The 18,937-nt window shown below is 45.4% G+C and overlaps 1 protein-coding gene across 1 annotated transcript in view; it reads right to left on the bottom strand.

Moving 5' to 3' along the window:
• The window catches only part of PRKCH (protein kinase C eta), a 125,740-nt gene that overhangs the window by 39,761 nt on the left and 67,042 nt on the right, over positions 1-18,937 (bottom strand). The window contains exon 10 of the mRNA XM_080394894.1: positions 8,570-8,724. Coding sequence (XP_080251020.1) covers positions 8,570-8,724 — 155 coding nt within the window. The remainder of the gene's footprint in view (positions 1-8,569; positions 8,725-18,937) is intronic.

Raw genomic sequence — 18,937 nt, 5'->3', positions numbered from 1 at the left:
CTCATAAAAGGGGAGGTTCTCGATCCTATTAACAGCAAAGGTGTTATGACTCAGAGGCCAAATGATGAGCAATGCTTTCCCCTTGCTCCATGGGAACAGGCTTCGCAATCTGCAGCCTGGCCCGCAGCAGCAGCTAACTACAAGCAGCTCGGCTGGCACACAGAGGGCAGAAGCAAAGCTGTGCCTGCCGTCCTGCCCAGGGTACCGCTGGCAGAAGATAGGAGTTTTCTCCCATGGAAATTCTGAATTCTAAACCAGACAACTACTACTGCAGTGTTGCCATGTAATAGTTGAGATTTTCTACTGTGTTATCATTTTTAATTTCTGTATCATCACAGGCAGCTGATGACTTTGAACTAGGAGCTAAAGACAAGGTGTTACAGTGACGCACCATTGATATTAAAAATTGCTGGGTGACTTTACAAAATTACTCTGCATAAAACCAGAGTACCTACATGCTCACTGACATAAAGACCAAGATCTAAACATTGAGATTATTGACAAAGGAAACTCCAGGCACTGATCTTGCTACAGCTAAAAGAGTAAGACAAATTATCCCTGGATAGCTATGGCAGCTGCTGCAGGCCAAGTATGTCAACAATACTGATTTTTCTCATTGTCTCCCTTACATATATAGTAGCTTCACCCACTACAACTTGTCATGTTGCAAGAAATCTTCCATTTCAGCAAGTTGGAGGGAGCAGATGCAACAGCATTCTTTGGCATAATCTTTGTTTTAAAAAATTGCACAAAACATTTATTAAGGTTGACAGAGACCTTTTCCACAGCTATATATATCAGCCTCCCTAATGCTAACTCAGGGGTCATCTTCTCTGACATTAATATTGAAAGCTCTCTCAATTCAAGGTGGGTACAAAGATGTATAAAATGATTGGATTAATGCTGGGCAATTCTGGAGATGTCAGAGAAAAAGTTTTCAAAATTAGGTCCTTAAAATCATAGGTCTGAATGCCCTTGATATCAGGGAACATGTTAAAAGTCAGGTAAGCAGTTCTGGCTAAAAAGGTAGCAATAATATTTCAGGGCAGTTTTAAAAAATAAATTTGACATAACATCTTAAAATTTATTCCGATTTTTATTTTTGCTCCTTCTCATGACCTTCACACCTTTAAAAAGGAATGAAGAGGGCAAGAAGAACAGTCTTTTTGTAGAAAAAAGTGCCTTGGTTTCAGAAATTCTAACCTAAATATTCCCAGGTGCTCTGGGACTTAATAAAGACTGAGTCTAATTCTGGGCTCCTTTCTTTAAGAACCTGTCTGTAATCGTTACATGTAGGTATTCCTTAAATTACATCTGTGTGCTTTTTAATTGTGAAATGCCTTCATAAGGATGTATTTGTCACAAAAAAGAATGACAGAACACAAGTCACATCTAATCACTTACCCTCTCCACATGTGAGCAATATTGCTTTTTTTTTTTTATCGTACTAGTACCAGAATTCCCAACTAACACCGTTCACTCATTTCAAACATTCAGTAAATGAGTCAGTGCCTGTAAGCGTAGTACACAAGTTATTACACGCAAATGTTAACAACTACCCCAAAGGAGAAGAGTGAAAGTACAAGAGATTTAGGTAAAGGTTTTTCAGCCTTGGGGCAGGTGGATGAACTAGACAAACTCTTGAAACCCCTTCGAGCTCTGGGTTTTAATGATTTATACAAACTCGTTATGTGCAGGGTTTGCAGGTTTCAGATCAGTCCCTTTAAATAACCGTAAAGGAAAAGTAGACACTAGCAGAGCCAATAACTTCTGTAGGCTATTCAGTAGTCCTTAGTCATGTGGAAAGTTGCATTGAAGTTCACAGACTATATACAGTAGAGTCAATGGGGCACAGAGATCTGATATGTGGATCTCAAAACAGGACTTCTCTTCGTAAGCATAACTGTAAATCAGGACTAAACTGTCCCGCACAGTGACTGATTAAACATGACATGGAAACGTGAGAGGCTGAGGTTTTTTCTCTGCACTTTCCGTTTGATCAAGTGCAGAGAAACAACGCTTTAAACACTGCCTGCCAGAGGCTGTGAAAGAGCCCAGCTTGCAAGCAGGCAGCAACCACGTTTGAGTGGAAAACAATGTGGAAGACATGCTGTCTAGAAGCACAGATCAGTCTACATGAGCTGTTGACTGTCAGATAAGATAGCCACAGACATTACTACACTCTTGACCCTAAAAGACATTCCTTTATATTTCCTAAAGCTGAACGAAGTATTTCCAGACTCCGGCATGAAAATTTCTCTGCTGCACTAAGCAGTTGTTGCAGGGACGGGGCTGTTGGTATGCTATTCTGTGCCAATTCACTGCTTTTAGCTGATTTGCTTGACTCGTTCACTGTAAAATCTGCTTATATTTCATTATTTCCACTGTTCTCATAATGCAGCACACCCTTCATGTTGTTCTGCTTACATACATCTACTCTCATCCTCAGGGCCCCAATCTAGCAAAGCACCAAGTCTAGGAGCTCTCCTGGAAGCGACAGGGACCAGATCCCACAGCTGAGGTTGTGGCCCTCAATGGAGCCGGGGTCACAGCCCCCTGGACACTGGCTGAGCTCTGTCCCACCACCTCCTCTCAATGCAAACAACATGCCTCTGCCCACGTGCAGCTGACTCAGGCTGGGGAAGAGGGAGGCATCAAACACAGCACACTGCCTACAGATGCATCTACTGTACCACAAGCAAAAACTTTCGGAAAAGCTTAAAAACACCTCATTAAACAAAAGATTTATCCTTATTTGCAAAAAAAACAAAGCTATGCATAGCACCTGAGCAAACCAATGGTAATCCCTGGCTAGGCCCCCAGCCAGCCCGTTTGCCTTGCAGGGCACTGCTGGTATCAGTCACAGATCCAGTTTGACTGCTAATTTACCTCCCTGGGGAAAGGCCCTTGACTTCAGGGGAAACAAGATCTGGTTCCAGATGTCAGAAAGGGCATGAGATGAGAATAAACAAAGTCACCAGCTGCCAAAAACTCCCCCCGAAAAAACAACAGAGAGAGAACATGAGGAATCCCTTGTCTACAATGTCTTGACCCATGGAAAAAGCAAAACAGCACATTAATAAGAGTTGCTCTGTTAACAGTGGCTGTATGTAATTAGGAAAGGCATTCAGCTTCTGTTTTCAGCATGTAATTTTTAATTGATTTTGCTGAAAGAAACTTTAGTGTTGTTTCAGTTAATAGGAGTCTTTCCAGCAAAACTGGTCTCCGTAAAAGGCTTATGTAAACCTTCCTTCAAGTGTCACAGGCTTATTGTTTGAATTGGCAGGGAATTAACCTGTTGCAAAAAACTCATTCCCTATAAAAGCCGACAGTCATGAGACGCACAGCTGCAGACCTGACGGGTCTCCTACACTAGGGAAAGGTGATAATTTCAGAGACCTGGCCACTATACAGCAATCTTTCCAGATCCCAGAGGAGACAGAGCTTTTCCCTGTCATAAGGAGTACCACACACATGAACATGATGCTTTCTGGTAACACACAGGAAAGTAAAAGAATTCCTGTTAGTAAGCCTCTCTTACCTTCCCCAAGAGCTAGTATTCAGCCTCAAGGCAAGACCATGTTCTCATCTGGATAGCTGTATAATTATCTTATGCCTTCCAAAGGGACCACGCATCCTATTAAACACAATCAAGTCACGGGGGACCAACTTAATGGTGGCTGGTGCCACATCAAAGCATAGGGACTCTGTGCACACCATCCCACATTCAGAGCCAGGATGGAGCACATGCAGACCCTTCGCATCTCTAGAAGGGCCATTAGAAATAGCAATACAGACACAAAGGCAGTGGAATAAGCTAACTAGCATGAGCCCTCAGGATAAAAACAAGGTTTTTCTTCAGCCAGCCAACAGCTAGTCCTCTCAAGGTCTGTAGCCCAGCCTTTTGGCTCCTCTGGCTCTTGGTCAGCTACATGACCTACATGCTATACTACCTATACCCTTAACGATGTATCTGCCACTGTGCCGTGCCAAGCAGTGAGCTGGGGCACGCAGGTGGCTCTGCTATCCAACTCCATATCTAGGGCTGGCAAAACCAGCATTAAAGTGCAGGGTGCAAAGGTGACACTCTGTCTCTGCTTCCAGATATAGTTCAGGTATGTCACCATATATACTGCATGTTGTATCGCCTCTGCAGGTAGCAGCGACATGTTCTGAAAAGTGACCATCTCAGCCCATGCATCCTACCAGTGAGACACATTTGTCATAAAAAACAAGACCATGCCATTAGGTTGGGTTGATTGCTTCATGTTGCCTGTAAAAGGCCATTATCTTTCTGGAACTGAAAAAGTCTGCAGGGCAAACCCCTCAGCCCCCTCCTGCAGAGAAAACCAAACCACCAAGCCTACAACAACTAAAGAAAACATATGCATCTGACCTCAATACACAGGTATGATGCCTCTGTTGTGGGACACCATGTAGGTGACCTTCGCAACTGGACCCTTCCACTAGCAAAGCTGTACATCAACCTATGCAAAGGTTTGACTTTGAGGGGAGCAGACCAGACCAGCCATTCTTACAGTAATGCTACATGGAAGGAAAAGTCCTGCTTTTAAAATAAACTCTTATGATCATTTACTACCTTTTTGGTCTTTAGAATACTTATGAGCGGACTAGCTCACTTGCATTGAGTAAGCCACTGCTCAGGTGTGCCTGCTGTTTTGTTTTGTTTTGTTTCCAGCACATACAGAAGCCAACCCTGGGAACTGCTGAACTGGAAAGTGAAAGCTGGGAAGTGCTGCCTCAAGAAAAATAGCACCTAACAGTCTTTAGATAAAAATCGCACACCAACCTACCTACCTGCAACAGGACCCAGCACTGTTTTCCTTTAGAAGTAAGCTTGAAGAAAGCAGCTGTGCAAGATACTGCCCTGTGAGCAAAGATTTTATCTACAATAGCCTTGATTACTGCCTAACCTTTTCCTGGCAACATCCAGCATGAGCTGATCCTAAATACGTCCTTGTCCTATTCCTCTGTGGTTAGGAGTGCACAATACGCTATGATGTGACATGTTGAAAAGCTTGTTTTCACGGCTGGATTAATTCCTCTGTATGATGGGATAAGGAACCACACTGTACTTGTTGCCATTTTTTTCAGGAAGCAACTATGAATAGGCGTTGCTGTATTGACAGCTAAACCTCAGCTTAGGGAAAGAGAGATGTTTCCTCAATAAGGTCAGAAAGCCATGTCTCCTTTGCAGTGTTGCAAATGAAAAAAAAAAAAAAAAACCGTGAAACTGAAAGCTCTTTTAGAAAGCCCCAAATACACATACCTACATTTATGGGACTTCTATTTTGGTCAGGGATTAGTAACAAAAAGCAGTTTCCTCAAAGTAAGGAGCAAACTCACTGAACATTTTAGTTGCATCATGAAAACCATCCTATGAGAGCACCAATCCAGCAGTAAGCCTGGTTTTAACGTTAAAAAGTCGCATATAACCAAAATACACCATCTGCCCCAGGAACTCCATTCTCACAGGCTCACAGAAGCACTTGAAGAAACACTTCACTATGGCTATTTCAAACTGCATATGTGTGGCTGAAAAAGGAATCAACCAAATGCCTGATTTTAGCCATTACCAGCATTGTCACCTCACACCAAAGTGACACATTTCAGCTCCTTCTTGATGAACTATCAGTGCTGGCTCTCAAGCCTCTCTGGCATTTCAAAGGAGAGAAGACCCAGCTTTTGGCAGCACCTGTGGCAAAACCAACTTGACTTACCAGGAGAATACTCATTGTGTTGGTAAATGCAGACTCTCTCGTGAACTGCTTAATCTTGAAGGGGGCAAGGAAAAACACGTAGTATTATGTTTAAGTTTAACCCACAATAAAAATAAATGACCCAAGGTATTTTAGGCCAGCAACTCTCTTACTCTGTTGACCCTGGGAATCCAGAAAGAAGCGGCACATTGACAAGCCTGTGGCAAAACACTTTCTGGTCAGGCTTTTCCTGGTGTCTCTCCCTGCTGCTCCCAGCTTCCTAAGCAAGCACTCTCATTCTGATCATAAAATCTCCAAACTCTCCTACACAAGTGCAGTGGTTCCCTTCCAAGTATCTCCTACCATCCTGCAGACTCCCTCCAGGAGCCTGGTGCTCATGACCCAACAGAAGCAACCTCAGTTCAGTACAGCTGCAGCCAGCAGCTCTCCTCTTACATCTTCCAGAATGGAATCACCCTGACTAAGTTTTTGTAAAAACGTCACCCTCCTGCAAATCTACCCCATGCAGCTGAAGCTACCTGACTCCATGGCTCAACCAGTTTCTCAACAAGATCAAAGCCTGTGCAGTTGTTCAAGGAGCTTTTCAGTTACTCCTCCAGTTTCTATCACGCATTACGGCAGCACTTGGAGAGTGCCAGAATCCAAAGGGATGGATTACCCCTGCCCTGTGACAGGCAGCAGGCAGGAGGGGACAGGGCAGGCTGCAAGCACAGTAGCATTACATTATGCACAGACGCAGTTTTGCTGCTGAATGATTGACAATAACTACTGGATGTCACTATTTTAAGGATAATGTCATTTGCGTAATTATCTGGCAGGGTCTCTCTTCAGTGGCTGGCATTATTCACAAGGGAGGAATTAGACTTACAGTTGACTTGATGATCTTAAATGCCTTTTCCAGCCTAAGTGATTCTAAGATTCTATGATTCTAGACTGAAATCCAGCTGTAGAATAAGTAGATTTGCTAGTCTATGCAGACAATCACCTTGCTTTAGAAGCTTGATACATATGATATATATTGCTAGTAATTTTCATACTCTCGGGTCCCCGAGAATATTAAAATGACACTCCTTCTCTATTTCACCGTACCACATGTATCATATGATCTCATACTTAAAAATAATTTAACATTCTCTGTCCTCACCTGACCATCTATTTCTTACTGGAGCTCAAGCTAGGAAGAGAAAGAGAAGTGGCTTTTACTTGATTTATCCTATCATCTCACCATCAAGATAGGAAAGAGTCCCCCACCCAGCCTCTGGCTCTTTGGCAACTTTAGTCCTCACTTATTCTGGTTTTAGTGTGTTCAAACCTGGGTTTATCTGATATAGAAGGATGCACTACTAAACACAGGACTGCACTGCCTGCGTTAAACCATGCAAAGCCCCAAACCAAGTGGCATTTGGCCCAACCCACAGTCTGAAACGGCACTAACAGAGTGTGACTGGGTTGGAACTGGTCTCATCCTGGATCCAGTTGTGGGTCCCAGCTGTACAACTGTAACCAAGCAGCAAAATGAGAGAGTTGACATTATTCTTTGCAGTGCTGGCATACCAGAAGTAGGACTGAGCAGGGCTGCTGCAGACCATACCCAAATATGCATGCTTTGCTGTTGGAACCCAAGTAACAGTATTCCAAAGAAAACAACTGACTGTTCCTCCTTTCCAGTGCTCTGGGCAAGAGGATGCCAGAAGTGTTCTGCAAAGCATGTCAAAAAGAAATCTTTCTGCATAACCAGACTGTCTCAGTGCCAACATCTCCCTGCTCATCTGTCCTGTTTCACCCCAGAAGAGGTCTTGCTCTGCCCCTGGTATACATGGGAAGATGCTGGTCAAATGGTCGTCTTGGCCAGGGAGACCTCTGCAAAGCAGACTGGCTGTCTGATCCATGCTGGCTGGTATATGCCTTGATGCTTCAGCTGATATGGGAGCACTTTGACAGTACAGAAGGGGAAAAAATATATTCAAACTACGCCCCTGAGTACAGAATAATAATACAGAAGAAATAAAAAGAGAGCTGCATATGGGAAATAGCTTCCTGAGAACAGCCTTAAGACCTGGGAGCGGAGGCTGACGCAGGGAGGCACTGACGCTCTGATCCTGCCGCAAACACAAAGATGCCCAACATGGGCAGGAAGGAAAAACTCCTGCTGTAGGATCATGGCAGGAACTGAAAAGACTTTTAGTGGCTGAGCTGAGTGGCATTGGGTAGGTATGTCAAACAGATAGGGTTTAAAACACAGGCCTGTAGCTAATGCAGGGAAACAAGGAGGCTTTGGTGTAACCAGCACATATTAGCCTTTAAATATCAAGGCACACAGTGGCAAGAGCAACAGCTCCTTGCATTTACCTCCCAGAAAACCCAGGAAGGTTTCACTTAGTGCCTGCCCCTTTGTTATCAGTTTGACATGTGCTCTACGGCACAGAGCAGACCCACAGCAGAGGCTTCTGTCGGTCAGCAGCCACACAGGCACCTGAGGTGCAGGCAAGGGGCAGTTTTGGGGCTGATATAAACCAGCTGCATGAATTAACACTAACGCAAAATCTAGCCACTGTGCCTTGGAAGGAAAACCTGTTCTTCTATGTGCTTGCACAGACATCGTAGGAAGACCCTCCCTGTAGTCAATACTGCAGCCAGAAATTTCACTCCTTCCTGGAAGCTGGTGCACCTTGGACAATGTGCAGTGGCAAAGCAGAGGTACTATTACCCCAGCTGACAACTTTTTCCTGGTGGGCAGCAAGTGACAGTTATTTATTCAAGCAGAAAATGCAAGCTATCATCTCAGCCATGGGATTCAGACCAAGAGAAGGAATGAATGCAGAGCTCACCGATAAATGATGCCTCTTTCATGGAGAAACATAAGGGCTGAAATAATTTCTGCAGCATAGAACCGGGCCCGATCTTCATCGAAGCGACGCGACTTCTGAATATGGAACATCAAGTCCCCGCCATTTACGAACTCCATCACAAAGAACAGGCGATCCTTCACACACACACAAACACAACAGATAAGAACAGCATTAATCATCTCCTCTGTCAGGCTCAGAAAAATGTAAGTACAACTATTATCTCCCAAACAAAAACAGATTAAATACCCACGAGACATTGGGGGGAAAAAACCACCCTGATTTTTTCAGGAAAGATTAAGTCAATACCAAGAAGATCCATTAGTATCTCCTTGCCCTGCACTCCTCCCAAAGATTTTTCCCCCAGTCATTAAATTAAATCCTGTTCACATGCAGATTGGGCATATCAGTAGGTGTGTGCTCCTCACTGACCAGCTCCTGTTGGGTTTCCTGAACCGGTAAGGATGATACCCCTTCAACAGCACTCTGAGCTGAGTGGGCACAAGAGAAATCTGCAAAAAGTCACCTGCTCTCTACTACACACCTCAGATCTCTGGGGAAAGATGCTCCACAACGTAATGTGCATAACCAGACATCTCACAGACTGCAGCTTTGCCACAGTGGCACATGATGATGTTGTCTCAAGGGTATCCCAACACTTTTTCTGGGGAATGTGCATTGTTTTCCAGAATGGGATTTCCTGCCATACACTTTGCAGGGCAGCTGCCTTTTTGGGCCCTCAAATTTCAGCACTCCTCTAATTAACCTGCAGACATCTCTGGGTGATGAAGGAACTGGTAAGGACAAAGTACAAACCAATGTTTCTGCTGGGCAGAAAAGCAACCTGTTCGATGCAGTTCAGCTCATTAATCATGGCTGCTGGTCTCTGAGGGGTGTGTGTGTGTGTCTTTGTTCTGGCTTTTGCAAAAGTCTACAGACATGGAGGCCTTGCTTAAGCTGCATGCCCAACAGTCTGGGTATGGGTTTAGTGCATGCAGAAGGGGTGCTCCCTTAATTGTGGGAGGAAGGACACAGTGACCTGCCACAAAACTAAACCCTAGAATTGTTGCAGTCTGGTTCAAAAATGTCCCCATGTAATTCTTTCAGGACATTCAGTACTGATTGTTTCAGTTTTCCTCTGAGTAACAGGAACAAGCAAACTGGAAAACAGGGGAACAATTCAGTTGAGACCAGTCAAGCCTTTTAATGGTACTATTTGTCCTTCTTTCCCCACAAGCTCCTTCCCAGGTCCGATGATAATTATCTACAAGCTACTTTTAAATCCTCTCTAAGTTTAAGAGGATAAACATTGTTATACTCCACTTTCTGGCAGCCAGCCAGCTTGAAATGACTACTGGTATTAACATCTTGAGATGCACAGAGCAGAAGAAAAGCAACTAGGAATCCTTGCGTTCCTCCCCAGACATGAGCAGGAAAGCAAACGGCTTGTGTCAGCTTGCTTCTCATCACTGTCCTGAGCTCTGCTCAACAGCTCCTTCCAGAAGCTAAGATAGATGTGTTCCCAGCAATCTCCCAATACTACAGCATGTAGCGCCAAGACTGTGTGTTAAGTGCTATCTCCAGTCCACATAAAGGCAGAGTGAAACAATGTAGCGTTGTTTATTATAAGGCTGCTGAAAGATATCCAAGCTGGCTCGGCTATGGCAGCAGTCTAAGCCAGAGCAGCAGAAACTATGCAAACCCACCAGCAACCTTGGCTCTTCATCCCACATCAGATCTCTAACGTCACGTCTTTGCTGCAGTTGGTTAAACTGATGGGCTATGCTGTGCCTACCTGTTCAGCAACCCTTCCTCCAGCTGCAGCACAGACATCGCCTCTGTCTTGCCAGTCAGGTCACCTTTTCCATCTCCTTGTTATTCTTTCCCACCTCCTTCCTCACTGATCTCTCCACATGACACATGCTTATCTAGCCAAGCTTGTCCAGGCATCTCTTCAAGCCCGTACTTAAAAAGAAATCCCTCTTGCCTGATCTCCAACAGGATGTAATTTAATTTTTCAGCAATCTGACAAGGGATGTGTGTGTGTGTATTTATGTAAGTAATACATACGCTTGTATAAACATGCATACAGTCAGGTGAACATGCATGTGTTTTTTTACTCTTTCCTCAGAGGTGAGCTTCAAGGAAACAAAGTTAAGTCTTCCTATCTTAAAACATACATGTCCTGCTTCTCCAGTGCAGGCAAAACTTCACAGCCCCTCTCAGACTTTTGGAGGTACTTGTCTGTAGTATGATGCTTAAAGGAAGATACTACTTCTTTCTTAAATGTTCAAGTGAGCACTGAAACAGCCAGTTTTAAATTCACATGACTGCTGTCATGGCATTAGCAGGTTTTTGCTACAAACAGCTCTTGCTTCAGACTAACTTCAAAGTTAGCAAGTATTGTGCATGTGTTCACAAGTGTTAACATCTATCAAATCACCTCCACCCACAGTCTCATTTCACAGGTCAAGCATAAATACAGAACTTTGGACTACTCAGACTTACTATTTTTTATAAAGAGGTCCAGCTAATTGTCTGTGCAGCTTTCTAACACTTAGAAATCCCACAGGGCTGCTGAACAGAAGAGCAGGATAGGTAAACCAACTCAATAATACAGTGTTTGTGCATTGGCCTGCTACATGCCTGGCAACAAGTATCAGAAAAATCAGCAGTAAGGACCACCCTTTGGGGAACAGCACCTAAGAACCAGGCAAGGTCTTCCATTTTCACTCTTAAAACTTGCTTGCCAAACCATAAAGACCAACCTCTCTCCCAGGAATCACTGAGAAATAAAACAGTGGTATTTTATGATGGAGGGGAAAAAAAAGGCAATTTCCAGCAGGCAAGATAAGAGTGAATAAACAGCTTAAAAAAGGGCCAGGAAAAAGAAATCTTAAACCAGCAGATAGTTCAGGCACTTGCAGATTGAACCTAACTTAAGAGTTATGTGCCTCCTTTCTTGGGGACTACGAGCAGGAATTAGGAAGAGTTGGAAGCTGGAGTGTTTTTTGACAGGGCTTAATGCTGAAATTGCCGCATTTCTATTTTTCTATGCTGCACTGCTCAGAAGTCTCCCCTGATCTGCTATCTCTGTTTGACGTCAGCAAAAGTAAGAAAAGGAGCATTTGAGTCAACAGGAAACAGTGACGCGAAAGCCTTTGCAGCAGTGGCAGCCACATGAGGAAATCACGTTGCACCAGTTCTGGACTGGGATCGAGATGCGTAAAGCCACGAAGCAATTGTTCCTGTAGACTATAAAGAAACACTTGGAGGAAAACAAAGCCCATGGGATCAGGTGGGCTCATTTCAAGGCTGGCCTGTATCTAGAGATTAGCCCTAGCAATTTCAGTGCAAAAGAAATGTTTGGGTTTCTTTTTTCAATTTATTTGTTTCAATTGCAATTTGCCATTCCTATTCATTTGCTGATTAGCAGGGCAGGGGCTATTGGAAGCGGATACTATGTCCTAAGGACAGTGCGTGACAGCAACTACACATACCCACTTCATTTTGTTGCCTTGGCGGGTTTTGGTTGGGCTTGAGAAGAGTCCTGGACAGCAAAAGCTGCTGGGTGGGACAATCTACAAAGCGATCACTGCCCCTTGCAAACACAAGCACCCACTGAAAACTAACTCAAACGTCACTTTAGCCCTTTGTCCCCACCAGCTCTACAAGCAAGATGCTTTGAATCCTCATACCTCTCCTCTTCATCATTGCAGGAAAAAAAAAACCTGGATTTTTTTTTTTTTTATTAAAAGAGTATCCTTTCCCTCCCCATGCCCAAAGAAGGCCAGTGTGATGGCTAACTTCTACCTGCTTCTAGTTAAAAGTCACAGCTGATGCCCATGTGCAACCCACACAAGACCAAAGATCTCTGAACAGGATGAGAGCCTTATCTCTGATCACAGGCTTTCATGCTAAGTAAATTGGGCAGGGCAGGACCATCACCCTGGTTCAGGCAGCCTGGAGGGAAGAGATAGGGAAAGACGAGTATTTCCTATGTGGAGACATGGAAGATGATAATAGCAAAGTTCCCTTCCCTATCTGAGCTGCCCCACCAAGAACACATCCCAGCAGCAACTGCATCCAAGCCTCCCCATCAGCTGACAGGTGGCATATAGGGCAACATCTGGAGGATATAGAGACTTGGTTAAATGTGGTTTAGAGCAGTGTCGCCGCCCCCCTCCCCCCCCCCCCAAAAAAAAAAAAAAAACAACAAAAAACAACCCAACCCCCCCCAACCAACCAACAACAACCCCAAAACAAAAAACAGCCTGGTTAAGGAATTCAGGAATTTGCACGTTTTCATTTTATCTTTTTGGAAATAATTCATGCACACAACTTCTTAGAAAATCAGCTTTGGGCTCAAGCTGATTTCACTCAAGCCAAAGGACTTCCCCAAGAAAACAGTATTTTTTCACTGTATCGGCAGTTTATTCTTTCCAGAGCAGAAGGCAGGGACTCAAAATTATCTCTGTTGGAGACAGCTGTGTCACTGCTTCCCAGAAAAAGTGTATTGTTTCCAAAAAAGAGTAGCAGGGCTTAAGAGCTTGCAAGCAAATTATTACAAGAGCTGGCCGGCTCCCTGCGCACTCCCAATGTTCCTGTTCTCCCTTCGTGGTCCACAACCCCCACACAAAGCAATCTGCCTCGGGTCTTGCTGGGAGCATGCAAATAAGTCAGTACGGGCCTTGGGAAAGCCACATGTCCAATGCCCCCAGCAGTGCAAGTGGCCATCTGTATCTGGGTCAAGGCACTGCAAAGCACAGAACCCGAAGGAGGAATAATAAAGACGTTTGTTTCTCAATATTTATCTTCGCAGGAGTAACACAACCATGAACTACACTCAGATGCTGCTCTGAAATGCCTCCCCTCCATACCCAGCCCTTCAACCTAGGCAGTGCCACATCCTTGCAGATTGCTGCTGCTCCCACTTAAAAGGTTTAGAGGCGGGCACAGGGTGTTCAGAGGGTTATACAACGGCAGTGCTTCAAAACCAGAGGATTGCAGGTGTCATACGAATGGGCTCACCAAGAGGGGATGGCTGAAATGACCTTTGCATGCACATGTGTGCACGAGAGCTGCATGGGCTCAGCCCAAAATTTCTGAACAGTGCCACAGCAACACTCACCTGGCTGCGATGGAGCAAGACACTGACTGACACTAGGTGAAGATTTGATCCTTTGATTTCAAATCAGAATAACTACATCAAGCAGAGGAGAAGCACCTCCACGCCATGTTTGCTCAGCTGGAATTACATGCACATGAGGGTGATGCTTCTTAAACCCGGCTGCAGCAACAACTGCCAGGGGACCTGCTGCTGCTCCACTCCCCACCGTGGCCCAAGACTCCCAGACAGCAAGGCGATGGCAGAAAGGCAGCAGGTTTTATAGCTATCTGCTAGGTGATCTTTGGTGCTTTATTAGCTGTTTTACCTCTCTGCTTCAGTGACTGCAGAAGTACACACCAGTACACTGCAGAAACCACTTCTGCCTAGGAGAAATCAAGCCACGGCAAAGGAGCATGCCACAGATGGCACATAAGCCCTGGGGTTATCAAGACAGGGGAGATCACTCTGTGCCACATGCAAAAGGTTGAGAAAGAGAAGGTTTCTTCTGCTGGTTTTGGGTTTGGGGGTTGTTGGTTGGTTTTTTTTTTCTTTTTTTTTTTTAGCTAAAAGGAGGGGTGAACTGAAAATTAAGTTCCTATGAAAATTAAGCAAACTCAGAAAGGGTTTGAGATACATGTGGCATCTGCTCCAGTCTGGGCAGCTGGAGAGAACGCTTGTGAGAAGCACAGGTTACTTCCCCACACCAGGCTCATTTTCAGCTACTTTAACAAAGAGCCACCAGCGCCATTGTCGCAGCTACGGGAACAGGGCAGTTATCACTCACAACTGCACTCCGCTACCTGACACTGCTGATAGTGGCCATAACGCAGGCTTTCCTACACCCCAGCAGCAAGGTACATAAACATCGCCTGGAGAATAACAAATTTGCTCTTGCCATTTGCATAAATAAACTCTGCGGGGTCCCTTGGGGTAAAGGCTGCCTCCCGCGCGCATGCATGCACAGCACAGTATTAACGCTGAGCTCATTCCAGAAGAGCTGAACAAGGACAACCACAACTCAGGACGAGCTGATGGGAGTTGTGGGTTCCCCCCGTTTCCAGGGAAAAAAAAAAAAAAATTGAAAAAAAAAATAATCACGAATCTAACTACATCCTCCAGTTTTCTGCCCCTGTTAACTGTGAGGCTGAAATTTCAAGCTCATGCTGGGGAGTTCTTGTAACACGCAAATTCACTCATTTTTCTGGAACAATGCATCCTTTGGGATATGCAAGTGAACCATACGTGCATCCTTCCTCCTCAACCCCTCCCCTCAAGGCGGTCTAATTCACAGCAGGACTACATGACTAGCTCAGCTTTTGACTAGAAACTTTTCACCAGAATCGTAGCATGGTTTGGGTTGGAAGGGACCTTAAAGATCACCCAGTTCCAAGTCCCCTGCCATGGGCAGGGACACCTTCCACTAGACCAGGTTGCTCAAAGCCCCACCCAACCTGGTCTGTTCAACATACATGCAGAAGAATAATTTTTATCACTTTTGTTTGTTTCTATCTGTTCCATTAGAAACAAAACAAAAACCCCAACTAGGGGGGAAAAAAAAAATATCTCAGACACTAGGTCAATCGATTAAATCATGTACAAAAAAAATGCTTGTATAATCCCAATTTTAAAAAAATAATTATTTAAAAAAAAAAGCCAGCTTGGCCACCGTTAAAACAAAATATCAAAAAAAAAACCCCAACAACAAAACAAATTGAAAGAAAAAAAAATTAAATTTTACCCTCCAGACCTTTAAAATGGCATAGAAAACTACATAAACACTCCTTCCCACCTGGGAGGCCAAAAAGCAAAGGGCTGGCTGAACTTAGATGGGAATAAATTGAGGAACAAGAAACTAGAATGTATCAAGCTATAGACATCACCCATTTAAGCAAAGATTTATAGGACATCTGCACCCCTCAGCTGTCTGCTGATATCACAGTGTCTCAGAAAATAACAGTTCTGTAGAGATCATGCTCTTTTTACAGCCCTCAGTTCAGAAAAAATGCTACTGGAAATGGTGTTTTCAGTCTGGAGTGAGCAACCTGAGACAGCCCTGGCCTGTTTTTAAAAATAATGAACTCTGCAAGCAATATCTGCTGGCCTCAGACTGTGCCAGGGAAGGCTAGAGACCTCCATAAGTTCAGCCAAAGGCCTTCAGGAAAATTAAGGGTACCAAAACACCCAAAGGCCGCTTGGAAACAGCTCGCTGTGAGGGCTTTGTACATCCATCCTCTCACCTTAGACGTCACCTGGAAAGCAACCCGCATTCAAAGAGACCGAAACCTAAAGCACCACTGGGTCACACCTCAGCTAGTTACCTCTCCTCTGAGCTTCAACTGCCTTTTTTTTAATACCCCTCCTCCTCAATACTGACTGGCACCTGCTCACTCAGGTTGCTTGAGAGTTGCTGCCATTTTGACCCCTTTTTATGCTGCAAATTCCTTGGTTTTCAGGCCAAAGAAATTTATTAGTTTCAAGTACTGTGGCTAACCATAGATAACAGCATCTCCTTCAGCTACCACCGCACTAAACTTGGTAATTTGTCTAAGTTACAATCTCTCCCATAAGCCACTGCAGATGGAGACAGGCATTTTCTCAGCTTGATAAAAATGCAGGTATCCAAAGCCTTTCAACAACCAGAGGTGGGAAGGTTATGCTCGAGAGCTACGCCACCATGATGGCAACTAAGCCTTCAAGTTCATGTTTTCACTTCAGCTCATATCACCTCTATGTTCAGCCTAAGTATGGACACGCAGGAAAGTTCACAGATAAAATCAGAAACGTCAGTCTGACCTTGTTTCATCTTCTGTGAGCAAAACCACTCTGCCTACAAAAAAACCCCACCCAACCCCATGTTCCTGCAATGAAGAGACCACCACGAGGTGTTACCATGCACGTCAGAGGAAGCCAAGCCTTTCAGACCAGCTTTGGAGACCTCACACATCTGGTCTAGTGGCAACTTGGGCCAGCATGCCAGCAAAGAGGTCATGGGGTTTTGGTGGATGTCAACACCGTAAAACCACAGAAAGACACAGTTTTGACCCGTCTGCCTTTATTTGGTGCTAGACAGGTCAGGAGCAGAAAGGCAGAAACCGACTGCCCCTCTGGTCACACAGCCAATGCGAGGGCACCGTGGCACACACGCTGCACGCAGAAGCTACACCGGAGAGAAGAAATCCCCTTGCCCCTCCCTGTCCAACAGCCCCCCCGCAAGCCCAGCTCACTGCCCCAAGCTCAACCTAAGCTCCTCCATGCCTGACTTCAGAAGGGCTCTGCAGCGAGCCCCAGCAGGGTGCCTGTGCTTACGGCCAGAAGGCATGCTGGACTGCACCGAGCTTTTTGGAAAACGCCAGGCCTAAAACCAGGATGTCCCCATCAACATCTTCACTTGATTTTGACCGGCAGCAACAAAACTGAAGCATGCGCTGGTCTTCCAGCACAGCGGCTTGGGGCTAGAAATGGTCTCAATGCTCAAGAACAGCAGAAAAAGTCTCAATGGTTGCAGCAAAGCATCCAAGAAGTACACTCAGCTGTCGGGTGTATGCACATCTGGAGTCCTGCCTCGCCGACATGCCAGAGGGGGAAGGCTGGGGGTTTAGAGCCTGGGTGATGACCAAAGCTGTCCTCCCTGCTCCCAAGGGGCTCCCTCTCAGCACCTTTCAGGGAGAACACCAAAGAGGCCTTGTTGCTTCCTCACCACCCACCAGCACGCTGCAAGGCCTGTGTTAGGACACTTGTTCATCTAACCAGAGGCCTGGGAAGGCTGCCGCTGCCCTTCCAGCCTTCCTCGCCGCCACCACGGCAAGCTCAAGTGGAGGGGGTGGCGGACAACCAGGCTGATGCTGGGTATCCCCTGGAGGGACCATGACTGAGGACATGTCCCTTGGACATAGAAGGGCACCTAGACCTCTCTTGTGGCATCTGGGGACCAACAGGTGGGTGAGCAGCCAGCCAGCTGCCACTGCTCAGTCCCACCACTTTTGCTGGTAGGCCCCCACTTGGAAATTATGCTCCAGGTTAGCTCTAACACTTCTAGGGAGGTGAAATACAGGGTCATCTCTCTAAACACCTTGGTGATCCCTGACATGATGCCCAGCCTCACCCTGGGAGAGCTGTTTCAGTGCTCCAAGAGCCAGCAGAGACGTGCAGAAACCTTCCCCTTCCATGTCGAGAGCATGACATCAGCCCACAGCTTGTAAAGGGAGCGCAAAGCTGCATGCTGGACAGCAGGCTGACCTCGTAAAATGGGACCAGTTCAATGATTATGCTGCCCTAGAGTTCCTGGGCCAGTCCCTACTGGCTTCAATAGCACCCCTGCTAGCTATTATCTCAGAAGGATGCTTGTTACAGAAAATCATGTCCCTCTGCCAAGTTCTCATGTCTCACTATTTTTGGAACAACACGGGCAGGCTCTGTGCCTCAGCAACTGTCAGCAGAGCCACAGGAAAGCAAATCCATATAACGATCAGGCTAGTGGGGACAGTGCTGGAAACAGCATTGCCTGGGGGTCAGTCCCCTGAAAGCACTCTGTAGTCATGAGAAAACGGATAAGGGCAATAAACGTAAAACCCAAACGCTCTTTGACACTGTTTGCATGGGAAGCTGATCTCCCCCAACCCTTTTCATTCTCATGCATACAAGTGGAGACAAAAAGGATTTAAAAGCAAACCACCTGTGCAGGAAGGATGGTTCCTAAACCTCAAAGACAACAGGACCTACTTACTGCAAACTCATTTTAATTAAAACATTCCAGGATCCACATTCCCCAGGATTAAATTACTGACTTTGCTATTTATACATATAGCCTCTTTCACCTGTTCCAGGACAGTATAGTTGAGGTGTTGCGTGACACCAGTGTAAGGTAAACGGAAACAAGCATTTTTTGGTGCTTCTGACCCCTAACACAGGAACCACAATTATCTGCAGGTCCCAGCACCTGTCAGCAACTCAGAGATTACTGGAGCAGGAGCATAATCCTCTCTGACACTAAAGGATGATTCTAAGGCCCTAGAAAAAGCAGAGGTAAATGGCTTAGGCAAGGTGCAAAGTTTCCAAGGCAAGGCTTTCAATTACAAGAAACAAATAATAAAAAAACAGAGACATGGTGAGCAAGGAAGACCTCACAGAGATGCAGCTGAAGCAGGACTTAAACTACTCCCACTGTGAGGGAGCAGCAGGGCTCCTTCCTCGCTTTTCACAGGAAAGGAATCTGGAGATGCAAGTCCAAAACTGCCCAGCCC

Source organism: Falco punctatus, assembly GCF_963210335.1.
Source record: "Falco punctatus genome assembly, chromosome: 7".
NCBI classification, from domain to species: domain Eukaryota; kingdom Metazoa; phylum Chordata; class Aves; order Falconiformes; family Falconidae; genus Falco; species Falco punctatus.
Note: the sequence above shows the minus strand (reverse complement) of the source record. Positions and strands in the feature narration are given on the sequence as shown.